The 16,810-nt window shown below is 35.1% G+C and overlaps 1 protein-coding gene across 8 annotated transcripts in view; it reads right to left on the bottom strand.

The window, feature by feature from the left end:
- Positions 1-16,810, bottom strand: part of fray (frayed) — a 506,360-nt gene that overhangs the window by 24,252 nt on the left and 465,298 nt on the right. For 6 of the 8 annotated variants that reach the window (XM_068362883.1, XM_068362879.1, XM_068362881.1 and 3 more), the window contains one exon: positions 14,277-14,300. The exons of the other annotated variants lie outside the window; for them this stretch is intronic. In XM_068362883.1, the coding sequence (XP_068218984.1) occupies positions 14,277-14,300 (24 nt within the window). The remainder of the gene's footprint in view (positions 1-14,276; positions 14,301-16,810) is intronic. 8 annotated transcript variants of the gene reach the window in all.

Below are 16,810 nucleotides of genomic sequence, written 5' to 3'. Positions count from 1 at the left end.
ACTGAATCACTTAATTTACATGCTCTGAACATTTAAGCACCTTTTCTTTTTTTTTAACATACTTGCACTTATTTTTCACGAGTAATATATCTAGAGGCAACTGCTTTTGTCTTTTTTTTTTAAAGGGCATGGAAATGGGCCACTGCATTATCTGTAAATGGATTCATTGTTCACCCTGCAGAAACCTTATGTGTGAACACAGTGTGAATACTTAGCGTGTGGTACATGGGCAACACTTGACTGCTTTCTGCGCACAGCACTGATAGTCTTGTTTGTACTTGTCCAAGAAAAATGCCAATTCAGTGCAAAATTTTTGCACACAGACTAATGTAATACTTGTAACCAATTCATATACAGTATGTATAATCCAATTTGCTCGTCTCCAAAGTTTCTTGTCACTCAAGGTGCTGCTGTATTTGGCTCTTGGTCTTAACAGGGGTTAGGTAACAAGACACATCCGCAAAGAGCAAAAATCCTTGTGTAATTGGTGCCATTGGGTCAAGAACTCTAGCTCCTTAACCAACTAACCAATACTGTACCTATGTGCAGTCACATAACTCCACAAATAACGAACTACTGTACATAGTTTTCAAGTAGTCCACTAATTGTACTATGTTTTATTAAAGTACAGTAATTGTATAATAAACTACAAAAACTCATATATTTATATCCTTCCCTTAATAAACTGCTAAATCATCTATAACACTAAATACACTAACTATATTTCATTCAATTCTCTTCGCAATACTAAAGCTTTAAAATTTAACTATTTAATTCTATTAAGTTTAATGTTATATATACATGTCATTTAGTTGTGATTAATATGATTTCCCTCCACCCTCTCTCTACATAAAATTATAGTCTGCAATCACTTTAATTAATTTTCCTTCCTATCATGATTTTTATCTAATTATTTTCAGCTTATTATTTACCTTTAATAATAATTGATGCCTTCCTACATAATAAATTACAAAAAAAATTTAAATAATTAAAATGAAAAAAAGACTATTTCACATTCAGTAAAATATTTACAGTATATTTTATCTTCCATTCTTCCTTCTTTTCACTTTGCTTTTTATTTGTTAATCACACATTTCTATTGTTTGGTATACCTTTTCTTTCTGGGTAATATCCTTACTTCCTATTTCCCTTTCCAAGCATTTCCCACTATTTTGTCTGAATTCCATTTAATGCTGATTTTGTACAAACAAATTTACTCCTTAAAACATGGATATTCTTTTCCGTATCTGAGAGCTGTTAATATATCAGCTCTACCAGAAATAGCAGACTTATTCTATTTTTAGCCATGCTCCCTCAAAGCTTACATCAATTTGTTTGTTTAATACAGAAATATTTTTCCTTAATCTCTTATTGTTCAATGGAAAAATTTGAATTTTTTAAGAAATCTCTCAACATAGCATAAGCTAACATGAAGTATGTTTTTCTCTTTATCAATTTGTGAAAAAACACCTAGGTCAGAATCAGTTGCCACAAAAAAAGAAAAAAGGTTGACAGCTTTGCTTGACTAACGAGCTAACTGAACTGGCTGCCAGTAAAGAGTAATTTCATTTCCCGTTTGACCGTAGTCGATACTAAAAAATCTAAATTAGAGCTAAGTACACTATAATCAATAAAACTTCATATCATCATGTGATGGCAATTCTAAAAAGCCTTTTGAAAAAATGTTATTTTCCTTAGTAAAATAAATTTTTGAATATACTTACCCGATGATCATATGGCAGCAGGGATGCAGCTATATGATCATCGGGTAAGTTTGATATTGAAAAAGTACAATTTTTTTTGGTTAACAACTAAGGAAGTTCCCAATTATCGTAAATTCTATATATATTCTAATTTCCTTATTTTTTTTCATTGAAATAACAATTCTTCTAAAGAAAATTATTCCAGCATACAATTTCAAAATTTTTACCTTTTTTCAAAGCATGAGAGAATTTTTTCTTATAATTGTAATGCAAATTTATATTTTTCATCAAGCATTTTATATTACATATAAAATATTATTCAAACCTACTGTATATATATCTGAACTTCTTTTAATAATTTTTACTATAAAAGTTTCAAAGGGAGTGAAGGCCGGGTGCTACGCAGCCTGGACTGTTTGAAAATGTCAGGCTACGTGCAGCAGTTCTAACCATGAGAAATACAAAGTTTATTTAAATATCATGTGGATCTATGTACTGCGAGAAACCAAAAGCAATAAGGCAGAACCCGCGAAGGAGGGCCAACTGTACTGTATTCGTCACTCACAAAATTAAGAGAAGAACTGGTGGTTATCAGAATGGGCCTTGTTGTCAAAGCTGGACGGGTCATGGCTCCAAGCAATACATGAAATCTGAAGTAGCAATGTTTAAAGTTGGGTAGTAACCCTAGTTGTCTGAAGACCTCTAGGTTCAAAGATTCTAGTGATCTTTGAACTGGCCACAGTTATAGTCACTAGACCCCTTATGCTACTCTAGTTATGAACAGGTCCATAGCACAATTTGTCTGTGGTTCAAGGTACAGTATCAGCAAAGCCTTGATTCAAGCATGAGTTTGATCTTCAGGGCTCTAGACCTGATTACTAAATTGCCTTGGCTGTAAGATATGTCATGGAAATCTCTCCCAATTGAGCTTTATTCTCGTATTCACAACGGCAACTCCAGGTATCACTGAAGTCCTGGTACCTTCACAGTCTTAGTCTAACCAAATATCGGTTAATGAAACTCTGGCCGCAACTTACAGCACTGTTGATTGACACAGGTCTGATCTTGGATCAAAATTATGCAAGCTGATGTACCTCTGGCCATGTATCTGTTACAGAAACCAAGTCCACAACTTCTGGCATGGATACGAAGTCAAGTCACAGATCCTCAGTTAAATATGAAAAATATAAAAGGAAGGCTAGGTAATGGCTGTTGATGAATCAGCAGGTAGACCACCAGTAGGCTTGACAAAAATCTCCATCCCTAGCATAAAAGTAGTGTTTTAAACTGCACTTGGAGACACTACTGGAAACCATGCAGCTTGGCAAGCTTGAACTCCAGACACATGATGTGATGCGAGTCAGGGATGTTACCGATATGATACCTTAAAAAGAACTTTCTTAAAAAAAGAACATTTACTGTACATTAACAAATAAATTATCAGATCAATAAAAATTTTATATAAATTCTAAATATTATTCTCTATCCAAAAAATCCCATACCATTTCTAAATAAAATAATTTCAAGCTTATGATAATCTAAGAATATTTAAATCCCATGACTTTTACCTAAATATTTTGTATCAGCATAACATAGGTTTCACTATGCAAATGCCGTAAGGATCCTAAGATATGAATCAAATTGTGCACCAACCTCATTATTAATGCAAAATGGTACGCAAGCCAACAATATTCTAGGGGATGAAATGAGGGCACTTACTACTGCATATTGTCAATACATTTGTATATTGTAAATATACTTTGGTACTAGAAAAAAAAATTATAATTTTAGAAGTTATTTGTATATTTTTCCAAGCTAAGCAAACCGAGTTCTTTAAAATAAGGGATATGTCTTCAGTAGTACTGGTGCGGCCAATAAATCATTAACAAGGTACTTGGTAATGATAGACGGGCAGTCACAGAACAGCCACTTTTGTCCAAAGGCATATGACGGAAAGGTGGATGAAGTTGAATATTTCATCTAAAGGACTGGATTGCATAACTAGGAAAAATACACATTACTGTACTTTTAAAATTGGTCATTTATTGCGCCTATACAAACCTTTCTTGCTTTGAAATAAGACTCTCTCCTATAGGTGTAGGAAGGTCTCCTAGAACCAAACGAAGGTTCTTTTCCTTTCTGGACTTGTCACCATTCCTGGTCCTGTAAAGGGGAATGTAGTAAGCCAGTAATGTACTGTACTAGCACACTGAAACACACACTCTCTAACAGGGAGATGAAGCCAGTGCAGTAGTGTCAAACCAGGCATTAAGAGAAATGTTTAGTAAGACACCCGCCCGTCCTCTCCCTTGCCAGGAGGAGGGAGGAGTTTCTTCTTGACAGATATAGTCTACAAGAAAAGTGCTGCATCGTATAACTCGCTAGCATCAACTTTTCTACCAGCGTGTAATGGTTGTGCTACTGCATCCCCTTGAGTGGATAACAAAAAAGTAGAAGAGCCAGTCATTCTACCTTTTCTTGAGACTTATGTCAAATGCATTACCTTAGATGAGATGCATGCAAGTCCTGATGGCAGTGGGGAGTGTTACGCGAGAACTGAACTGCCACCTCAGAATTCAAATAAAATTGTCCATGGTCCTGTGGACAACACCTATAAGGTAAAGAGAGGCAAAAGGGTTGAAATCTTCAAACTTAAACCTAGGGTTCTAGTATGCCGACCGGTAAACTGGAAGGCTGCTATTGATAGGACACAGCTTTTAAGTCCTTCCTTAAGGTGGCAGAGGTACACACAGACCAAAGGCACATCAGCAAGCAAGCAGCCTTACCAAGCCAGAGCAGTTCCTCATTGTTGCTGCTGTGGCTAATGAGAAGCCTGCAACAATCACAGGTATCCAGACCTGAAGTAGCACTACAGTGCCTCGGTGTAACACATGATACCTTCATGTACACTTACACAGAGGGATAGGATCGGGTAGATCCCAAACTGGTTTTCAAGATACAGAGCCTTCCTCACAGTCTACGAGATAACAAATGCAACAGAAACCCAATCCCTCAAAAGCTTGATATGATGAAGAGTCTACAACTCTCTTGACGATGTAGAGAAGAGAGACAGTCTTCGGGTAAAGACCCTTCTAATGCCCCACTCAGGTTAGGATTGGGCGAGTGAACCATTAGCCTGAAGACGAGGATCATCCTACACTGGGATCCAAGACCCAGGATAGGCAAAACTACTTAACACTCCTTTCAGGCATAGACATATTTCCCGAGGAGATATCCACGTAAGGAGCCTCTTCACCAATTCTCTTACCGAAGCTGAAAAGAGTCTTTTGAGAAAAAAATCCAACCTTCCTTAATTTACAGGTGCTTGTGCTGAAGATATGGTCCATTCCCCCCTTTACTGCTCGAAGGTCCCTTCAACCTTGGGCCATTCCCCCAGGGACTTCAAGTCCAGCATATATCCTATTCTTACCTGGCCTATAATGCCGGTGATTAGTATGTGTGGGATCACTCAATAACCACTGCCACAGGGGCAGCTGTCACACCGAGCTCACACTCGGCTTGACGAACACAAGGGATTGATCAGCAGATGTGATCCATTACTCCTACTGATGGAGGAGAGTGGCCCTCCAAGGGCAAGGGCACTTCTCCTATTCTCAGAAGGAATGGATAAAACATGCAAAATGTTTCACCTTCCCCCTGGCCTATGAAGTCAGTGTTAGGTCCCAGCTGAGACTGTCCACTTGCTTCAGATCAAGAACTGTCAAATTGGGATCTTCACTGTATGACCAACCCCAAAGGTACTGGCTGAAGGATGAGAGCTGATACTCACTCTGGAAGAGAAAAAGCACAAATTTACTCTTTTCTCCTTGCCAACAGATCTTTTCTACTACCATGAGTGGTTCAGCAGCTCCTACTGGTCAAGAACAGGTGCGCTACCTCCTGTGTTTGCTGATACAAGTATAATGAAAAGTTCTCAGTTGAACAGCATCCTAGATATTTCTTCCTTTGCTTAGACTTGAGATCAGAATCTCATAAATCACAATCCTCAGATTGTAATAAGACTGAGGAGTTTCTATCTCATCCTGGTGAGAATACTGTATAAAAAGGTCATTCCAAGCACCCCTAGCTTAAATGACTTAGCTTAAATGTCTCATGAAGAGCAGATAGCTGAGAACTGGAGAAGATTGTAAAAGACTTCCTGTGCACAATTTTAGATAGGTCAGGATTGGATTTGAATACGTGATGGAGAAGGATTGTGCAAAGCAGCCAAGGCATCACCCTACTGACTGCAGGGGATAAACCTCTGGCCCCTTCTTCATCTAATTACCCTCCCTGGACTGAGACTGAGAGGGCCAAGAATGGGTGGAATAAGCTCCAATCCCTTCAGGAGGAAGAAGCTGCTGGTAGTCATTGCCGAGATTTCAAAAAGGCTAGGACCTTCCTCAAACCGGAACTATGTGGCATGAATCTAATAAACCTTTTAGTTACAGTATTGATCAGATAATAGAGCTTCATGATAAAGGGGGTTCACAATGTTTTCTGTGTTATTTTTGAGACAGGTGACTAAGGTATATTTCCTTATAGGGAAGCTTAACTACCCCCTTTTTGCTGCAAAACTCCTTTATACTAAAAGTAAAGGGAACTTACTGTGATATCGTAGTGCTTATCTTTTACAAGAAAGAAAATTACCATAATAAACACAAAAATAATTAAGTGGATAATGTAAAATTAACTGTTTACAGATCTGTCCATCTGGCAGAGAAAAACCTATAAACAAAGAAATGTGACTTATATCAACCTGCTCAAAAGAAAAGCAGTTTGAACTTCTGAAGGTCCACTGATTTAACTACCAAATTTGAAAGATCATTCTACAATCTGGTCACAGCTGGAATAGCGATGGACAAGGCAAAACTGTCAGAATAACATGCATACTTAGTAATATGTACTGGATGGTACATTCTTGAAAGATCTCGATGCAAATGGTCAGAATTATGAAAAATCTTATGCAACATGCACAGAGGAGTAAACGACGGTGGCAGAAATTAACACTATATCCGAATTTATTTCGACAGCCAACAATACTCTTCCAGCTACTTTAAACTCCCATTCAAAACATACCCATCTTGTATGTAAACAGAATATAAATCTGTAAAAAAATCTTTATTTTTTAGTGTTCTTAAAATCTTTATTTTTTGGTGTTCTTATATATCTTCATAGTACAGTATTTTTGAACTTATCAATTTCAAGTGCTATTTAACCACCGACAACCACTAGGAGCAGCATTTTTATTTTCATTGCAAGTATGTATTATATATTCCAATGTTTATTTTCATTGTTTCTTTAATTCTATTATTTTGTATTTTTATAATACCTACAGTATATAGCCTAAAATGCCTTTTATACTGTTTAAGTTTTTATAGTCAACTGAAAAAATGTACATGCACATCTAATTGTGCGGAACAAACTATAAGTACAGAAGAGTATTGATAATATCATATACAAACTTATTCAATTGAAACCTCTGATGAGAAGCAATGGATAATTCTTGTAAAATATTTTGTTATTGATTTTGGATCTACTGTATTTCAACAATCAAAAACTTTTTTGTCAGCTAACCTCACTTTACTGCTATTGTGGTATCGAGAATATGCACTCTATTTGTACAAGACATAAACTAAAATAAGAGATGATCACAAATATCTCTTACTTTATATTGTAAGCAGATACTAAGTACAAGACATAAAATTTCTACTTTCAATGTTTTCTAGATAAGAATGTTTGCTAACTTTAGTCGAAGACTTAATCTGAACAGCTGTATTACTTACGCAAACTGTCGATAATAAAATATAAATATATTATTTGTGTTTATTTTCATCCTTGTAATTTTTAATTCTTTCATTCTGCTCCTCCTAGTGCAAACAACTATAAATTATACAGTAGTGAGACAACATCGAGTTACTGAGTGGAGGAGGTGGTAGAGGGAGATGGTCACGTTGGACAGACTGCTTTTGATGTAACTGCTTCCAGCTCTTGCATGCCACTACAAGGCAGACTCATGAACTAAATTAACCTTAGGCATTACAGTTAAATTTGAAACACCAGGACACAATGCTGAATTTTTCTCTTATTTTAAATTTATGTTTGCATCTTCTGAAATTTGCAAGCTGTGTGTTTGCATATTGAGGTTATCTTGTGATAAAACAAGCAGCATTAAAGCAAGCACGAAAACATAAACAACATATTTAGCTTGATTTAAAATGTGAAAACAATGGGTGTGAAATAAAACTAAAATTCCACCCGTCAAACTAAACCGAAGTGGTTCAACCATGAAAAACTATCCACATAACTAAGAGCTATGTTAGTATCCTCTGCTCATCAGTTACGCAGGACAACGCAGGGGTTTTCAGGGTCAGTAAAATCATGTATTTTCTTAAGAGTAGGCACTCTTTAACATAAATAACAATGAAATAGGAAAAAAATTTTACTTTCTAAATAAAAATCATACATCTTTGTATGGTACGGTATTTAGAAATCACTATACAGAGTCATCTGGAAGCGAGTTTACCATTCAAGATTCTGTCTCAATAGAGTTTATGCATTAATATTATTCATCTGGAAGTGATTTTAACGTTTCAGATGCTGTCTCAATAGAGTTTTAGGAATAATTTTATTCATCTGGAAGCGATTATAACGTTTAAGATTTTATCAAAATTTATCTTGAGATGTCTTAGTTATGAAGTATTTTATAACTCTAACTCAAATAACCTGTACCAGTGGTGGTCATACATTAGTGCAATATATTGTATTATTTATATTGCTTTAAAATAAAGTTGAATAAATTCTTCAAAAATATCCTCACTGAAAATAATGAATGACAACTCTTTCATCTATCCAGGCCTGGTGTATGCAGCATAACTCAAAATAAAGTCTGGCTCTGCCACAAAAGGATGATGGGGAAAGTAAGGTTTACAGTTCGTATCTCCGTACTCATCCTATTTGTCAAAGTTTGTGGTAAATTCTTACATGCCACAGAGAAGGCATCAGATAAAACACCTTCAAATAAAATAAGTATAAAGATAAAGAGGAAAGAATAAAAAAATTTGAAATAAAGGAGGATATCATAGCAACATCAGGACTTTTGAGAATACTCTGCTGCATGAATTGACATGGGGGACCATATGCCTGACAACTAAAAAGAATATATGAGGATCCTCAGTTATAATTGGATTAAATTCATATATTTTGGACTCAATAGCCTGGTCCCAGGGCCTGTGAGACCATTCCGTACCTAGATGCATCTGAAGTAAAACCCTATAGAGTTACAATATGAAGTAGAAGTTTCATGAAGTTAGACAGCCAGATGGAAGAAAGAAAGTAAAGAACAAGACATAAAGCAAGTGCAGCTATAGTCCATTTCTTTTAGCGATGCATATTTGCACCACTCGCGGCGGTGCCCTTTTAGCTCGGAAAAGTTTCCGGATCGCTGATTGGTTAGAATTATCTTGTCCAACCAATCAGCGATCCGGAAACTTTTCCAAGCTAAAAGGGCACCGCTGCGAGTGGTGCAAATATGCATCGCTAAAAGAAATGGACTATAGAGGCCAAAGGAATGCTGCAAAAACCCTTATATAATGACTACAATGCACCACATGAGGGAAACCGACAGCCTTCTGTAATTAAATATGAGTAAGTAATGGTCTTGTTTGTATAAAAATACTGTCTTCAAAATACTACCTTCTGCTTGCAAGTCAAAACTTTGCAAGGTCGTACAGCAGTATATCTCAAAATAAGTTATTTACTTTCAAAACCCTAATTTTCCATTATCATTTTACTAATTTCTATACAATTTTATATATAACGTAGAGAGGAGAGGTCCCCTTTTTTTGTTTCATTTGTTTGATGTCGGCTACCCCCCAAAATTGGGGGAAGTGCCTTGGTATATGTATGTAAGATACCAGTGAAATCTATTAGAAAGACATTACTAAAAGAGATATTTCTCTTATTTTGTAATATACTTCAATTGGTTTCTGAGGGATATTGCAAGTCATAACATCTTTAAAATTTCTATTTTGTAAATGACTTGAGCAAAATAAATTCTGTCTCCTGTAGATATCCATAAGTTTATTTAATGCTGTGAATTTCCTGAACTCACAACATTTAGCAAAGGAAAAGATTTTAAAAATTGCATAAAAGCAGCTAATAAAAAAAAAGTCTGTGGCATCTTAAATCCAAGGATTACCGACTCAAGTTTGATGGCTTAAACGGATATACACATGGGCCTCAATGAGTGGTGAAAATATTTTGGTATTATCAATGAAAAAAAATAGCATACTGGTACCTTTAATTTCCCATTAGATCATAGTCTTATGAGCTAAGATATAATAAACCCTGCACCCATTCCAGATCCTTTAAATATGCCAAACACTCATAAGCAGAAAAATGTCTGCCAAAAAGTTTTGGGTTGAAATACATAAAAATGTAAAATATTGCACAACAGAGTACCATTTATAAAAGCATGATTAAGTACATCCCTTCTTCCAGCTTAAACAAAATATGTCAATGTGTATATAATATACTCTACAGTGAGTATAATGGTGTAGTACTGTGGTTGATTTGGTTTGCTTTACTAGAAAAGCAATTGTCTACGTTTTTAAAAACCATGAAGAAAATTCCACAATTACAACTTATTTAACTGGTCACCAAAATTTTTGTATTAGCAGTGAAAAATGAAAAATTTTCTAGTCCTCCATACATCAAAACATCTTATTACTTATGCTCTAATAGCAATCAAGAGCGGAACCAAGTGTTGAACAGGCCTCTAACCCCACAGACAATCACCCTCAAACTATGGAGTGCTTTGGCAGAGAACTCATAAAGATTAGTAACTCACCCTGATGAATCAGAATTGTGTCATAAAGGTAAATTCCTTGAAAAAGGCTTTCCTAAGGGTTCATAAATTTCCCCTTAAAAGCACTGCAGAAACTGGATTAAGTCCCACTTGCTGAGATTGTACTGACACATGAGACTATATTTTTTTTCAAAGTTGAGAGATCAGATTCTGGTCTAAAGTATCATTCCAGATAATACAAGTTTAATCAATCAATCACGTAAAGAAAACTTGCGATTCAATTCTTTACTGTGTAATACCAGGAAGGGCTAATTTAAAGCTGTTCCCCTTACAGAATACAATGCTGTCTACAAAAAAAAAAAAAAAAACAATCTAGAAAAGATAGGTAACCTCTCAAACACCCATAACAGAGAATGGTCAACAAAATCATTGGAGTTTGGATATCCTGAATACAGTTGCCTGCAAAAAGACAAGGTGCCAAATGAATGTATATACTGTACTGTACTGTATAACCTTACGTGAAGGTTCAGTGCTGGAAAATGATACCAAAAGAGGCTTACTACTAAGGTAGTCCAAAAGTAAAATACCAATCATGGCTTTACAGATTCACACAACACTCACAACCTTGACATCTGAGTGAGTTACAGATGGAAGGTTGGGGAGGAATAAGTTTACCCGAGTAATTAGTATTAATTTACTGGCTCCCATATAGGTAAAGAGTGTGTTTGGACACTAGACGTGTATATTCAAAATAGGGCATTGCACAACAATCTGTCCCTTAGCTTTCCTGCTCCGTAGTTACTTTTAACCTGAAGTAGTATGCATACAGTACATAGAGTTACAAATCTCAAGTTCTTTAAAAACTGTACATCCAACAGATGACACAGTCAGTCAGAACATTCATACTGGGGGGGGGGGGGGAACAACGGTATTTCTGGGTTAACTTTCGTTCTCTGCAATGATAAAAACTTGATATCATTGCTCCCTACACATAGAAGAATTGGAAAGCAATGATCTAATACCAAAAAAAAATAGTGGAAGCTATTTGTTCACATAGTTGCAAAATGGACTACCATGAGAGTGCAGTACATCCTTCAGAGACAGAATAACCAAAGAGAAAATTCTGTCAAGTCTAGAGAAAAGGCATTGCTTACATTCCATGAGCCTTAAAACTAGGTTGATATCAGATGGTGACAACCCAAACATGTGCACCAACTTCCGAAGAGGAGCCAAGATGCGACATGAAAGGAATATAAACCTTTGAGGTCTTTGTTTATTCTGACAGATGCAAAATAGTGAATTTACAATAATCATGAAAGAAAACTAGTCTTGTGCTTGAAGTGTTGGTCAAAAGTTGAGATACCATTGAGGCTTCATTAGTGACATGGATAATCAATTCATCCAAGGTGATTATATTGAAGAGATGACAGATCTTTGCTTAAATTGAGGCTAGTGCTTGCCTATTTTGACTTTTCAAATTTAAACCAACTCAAAATCTTAAATCTTTTCATTCCAATTATGGCATACAGTAAACTATTCCAGATCCAAAAACCCAAGAAACTAGGAAGAAACTCGGTAAGAAACAGGGGCTGTTGTGTGCCTCAAGTGATTAACCTGGTCAATTCAATCACTATCTTGCTTCGTCAGTTGATAGGTTGAATTATGTTGTCAAGTTGAATTCTTAAGCCAAAATACACAGAAAAAGAAATCTACATGATTGGGTTGAATGATGACTTGTCCAAACCCAAAAGAGGTTTCTCAGAAATTCCCGTGATATTGGAAGAGAAACAACCAAGTGTCTGCAGGTTGAACGAATAAGAAATACATTGATCATCTAAACTGACCTGTGAAGGTATAAACCTGAATTTGAAAAGAGAAGGACAACAGTTGAAGTTTTCTGGTTGTTTGAACTATAGAGAAATACTTGAATTCTCTGCGGATCAGATGACACACTTGGTGCTAGTGTTTTTGTTTATTCGAAAAGTCAGGACATGAAAAGTTGCACGAAGTCGGGAAAAATAAGACAGTGGTTCATCAAAATCATGATAGTACCTCATTCAGACTGAATATTCAAATCACTAAGGTGAATATATCCTAAGTGCAAATATTCAACTGGCAGAGTACAGTCAATCACAGAAACCAGTAACGCACTACTGTACAGTAGTATTCATACCTAAGAGAATGGCTAGTGTGAAATATCAAATAGAGGAGTAATTCATGAAATAAATATAATTAAAATTCTTATGGTAAGGATTGACTGTTCTTTGAAGTGGAGGAACCAGCAAGACTCGCATTTGTCGAGATTATCTAGATCCTTCTAATAATCTTGAGGTTCCTAAAACTTTGTTTTTCCTTTCCAGTAGTTCCTTTACGCAGGATATGAAATATTTGAAGTAGGCAATTTTTTTGGTCAATGAATTGCCTTCAAATCTCCCTCCTAGATGAACTGCCTACCGTATTTAACTTTAAAATCTCCGCAGTAAAGTATGATGGATCTGCTTGACAAACTGATAAGAGGAGTAAGGCCAATTCTGAATCTCCATTCTGATGCTATCTTCGTAACATAAGAATGGTGAAAAACAATTTCTGCAAACCCTCTTCAATCACCTCGGTACCTTTTTTTGTCTTCAAGTTGGATACTTGCAGACCTGTCCCTATGAAATAGCCCCAAGTAAGCTACGGTATAGATATTGAAGGGGGGAAAAACGCCTAAGGAAGATATACTTTTCCGAAGGGAATGGCTGAATCTGGAAAAGTAGTGGTTGAAATGAAGCCTGTACTAAAATTATTGTTCAAAAGTTTCTTTAAGGTTTGGAACCTTGGAAATCACACTGATATTTCTGTTCAAAGAATATATAATGTCTATACAGTATTTTTATTTCTTATCTATATATACTGTAAGCTACTATATACCTAAGAAAATACTTGGCAATTGAGAAACCCTAATCATTCAAAAATGTCATTTGACAATAGTAATATCAAATATTAGATAAGACCATAATAAAATTAACAAGAGCAGATGTAATAAAAACTAAAATAACCTGTCATTGGATTGGAATAAGAGTTATACAAGCACCTATCTCAATAGGTTTAAGATAAAAAGGGAAAGGACTTGACTGAATATTGAGAGGGTGATGGGAGATGCTCAAATCAGTAACCACTGTTCTACTAATTTAGGATATTAATTTGGCACTCAGTTCATCCATCCTCAACTGGAAATCAGGGCATAGGTAAAAACAAGAGGTTTGTAATATATATGAACAATTCATAATTCACTTTCTAGCAAGCATATTTTCAAAATCCACTGCTACATATAAGCAAAGCTAGGTTAAATCAAGTACAGAAGCAGATATTGAAGCACTTAACTGTGGAATAATCTTCTGATAATGTATAATACATCCTAAATATTCTTGTGATATAAAAAAAAAAGAAACCTTACCATTTGCAGTCATAATTGCTCCTTTAGGCTGTGATACAATCAAATCAATCGTTAAAAACATGTAACAAAATTACTTTTTTTTCCATCAGTAAAAAAACTGACCAATATACCTGACTCTCTAAACAGCCGCATTTGGTGGAAAAACATAGGATAAGAAGAAAACACAAAAGGCAACACAAAACATGGAAAAATATAGTATCATACTTCTGTCTTGGTTCCACCTGAAGAGGGCAGAGGGATATCAAAGGATTGCGCCAAGGAAAGGGTTGTTCCTCTCTTAATAATATGATAAAATAAATTATCACACATTGGGATCTAAACTCACCCTCCGTCTTAATATGGGTTCATCCTGCAAGCAAAAAAAAAAATAAAGGTTTTAAAACAATATGGTTTAGCAAAGAGAGGGAAGACTTGTGGTTGGCAGAGAAGGTTAGTCAGATAGGGGACAAGATGCACTACATCATTGACACACATACAACAGAATGATGAAAGCGCATAACAAGTACGCCTCTTTCATCAATCCATGGTAACAGTTACCATAAGTAATTAGACACTAATAGAATGGATAAAGTAAAGAAGAGGTATGAGCCTACATGTTCAAGCAAAAATAAGTGCAAATACAAGCAAGCTTATATTAACCCAGGGCTATTTATTTAACAGTTTTGATGAGCACCCACGACACTTTCTTGCACGTTTGGTTGAATAGAGACATTTCATACAATGTTGCAACTCGTTAATAATATATGGCAAATCTTCTCAGTGAAATAATTTCTTAGTTAATTTTAGCAAAAAATATAATTCTATTTCAAGAAGTGTTCAAAATTTAAATAAAGAAAACTGTTAACTTTATTGAAGGCTGAAATGCAGGCAATGAAGTCTTTTTACAAAATTTTCATGTAATCAATATTTTAGGAAGAAATAATACTTAACTTTCTTTCTTTACTTCAACATTTTCTAGGCATAATTAACTTTTTAAGCACTGAGTGTTTATGTTCAAATCTTTTACTGTTTTGGGGGCACATTATAGCACAAGTATATCTTACACAAAGTACTTACCAACAGATTATTTTCATTATTACTCCAACAATATTTATATTCACACCTATTCCTTAGCCCTAGTGTTCCTTATTAAGTTCATACTTAATACAATGTTGGATTACTTTAATAAATGTAATATTATTCAATTCATGGTTCTTTTTTCCCTTGCATAATGCAATACCCTATCTTTTTTCTATATTACTGTACAGTATACTTTTTTTTCTATTGATTTTTATAATTATATGCCTCATTCCAACAATTTGAAAAACATAAAGGACTATTCTCTTTGTATCTGTATCAATTTCATAACATAAAAACAATTATAATAAATTTCACACAAACCTTTACAGTTCATAAACAATTGGTCTCATGAAGACATTCACGTTTACAGACATCTAACAAAATAGGCAGACAGTCCAAAAACGTAATCAAACTATCAAAAGTACGATCAAGCCACTTGGACACAACCGAAAAATTTGATAAAAACATCAACAAAAACAAACAAACAATTGTAAACACTTTATACAAAATTTTGTTTGATGCATTATGAGGAATTTGAGTCATAACATACACAGTATCCATTAACAGCTTACACTCACCACTTGAAACTTAATGGTTCGTTTATGAACTGATGATGTTAGGACTTCCACAATGGGACCATTATACCTCAAGAACACCTATGACGTGAGGTCTGTAAAATCTAATCATTCACAAATAACTTAACTGTGAAGACCGATTGTATTCTGAATATCAGAGTACTCTAACCTTCATAATTCCATTGAAACAGGAAGATTTGTTTTGCCCCTGTAGGCAGGCAATCTTCCAAGCTGGATATTATTTTGATTTTATCATAATTCAACTCAAAACTTATCTGTGAATAACAGTAAAGACTGAATAAACAGGCAGAAACTTCCTAGATGTGAGCAGGTTCAATATGTGCTGTATACTAAATATCAGTAAAAAGAGCCTCAGTTGAAAAAGGGATTACAGTAATTGAATTGTTAAGGAGCATAACTGACAATCTCTGGGTTGGAATTTAGGAAATTCAGATTAATGCATCAATCATTAATGACCAGGAGAAAGTCTATATTTCATGTTTCAAAAGATTTTTTAAATGAAAACAAATTTTTTCTATAGCTACATTTTTTTTATATATATATTCAGTCTACTATAGTGCTCAGATCCCGTAGGAGACCTTTCCCTGACCTGGGTACCTATCTATTTACTATTTCTTCAAATATTCCATGAAGAGCTATTTTCTTGAATTTTCTGCGGAATGAATTATGAGTTTTCCTTCAATACTATATGGTACTCATAAATAAACATTTGTTGCATGTCACTCAAAGATATGTTCTGCTTAGTTCTTTATCTGCTCACTTACATATTTACCATTTTTATGTTATGATTATGCTGAAAGTTACACTGTCATGAGACAATACTTCAATAAAAAGTGTAGAATTTGCACTTGCTAGAGAATTGGTAATGTTATTCCACTACGTAAATGCATATGTGGTAGCTCTGGCCCTGCTAATTACTGCCTAATTTCTTTAAGTCCCATACTATCTAGTTTTGAACCTTGAGCAAAATTCCTGATTGTTATGCTGAAGGTAACCATCTGTTCCATAGTTTGTTGTTTGAGTTTAGCAAAAGCTTTGGACCATGTGATGCCATTCTTACAATTACCAATGCTATACAGAGATACCTTGATTGCGGTCAGGAAGTTCATATGGTTAGGCTTAATCTTAGTGCTGCCTTTAAAAGGTTAATCATGAGGTCCTTGTTTTCAAACTTACCAGGGTGGAGTAAGTGTCGATTTTTTCT

This window comes from Palaemon carinicauda, chromosome 39, assembly GCF_036898095.1.
Source record: "Palaemon carinicauda isolate YSFRI2023 chromosome 39, ASM3689809v2, whole genome shotgun sequence".
NCBI lineage: Eukaryota > Metazoa > Arthropoda > Malacostraca > Decapoda > Palaemonidae > Palaemon > Palaemon carinicauda.
The sequence above is the reverse complement of the archived record's forward strand: the minus strand, read 5'-3'. Positions and strand labels throughout refer to the sequence as shown.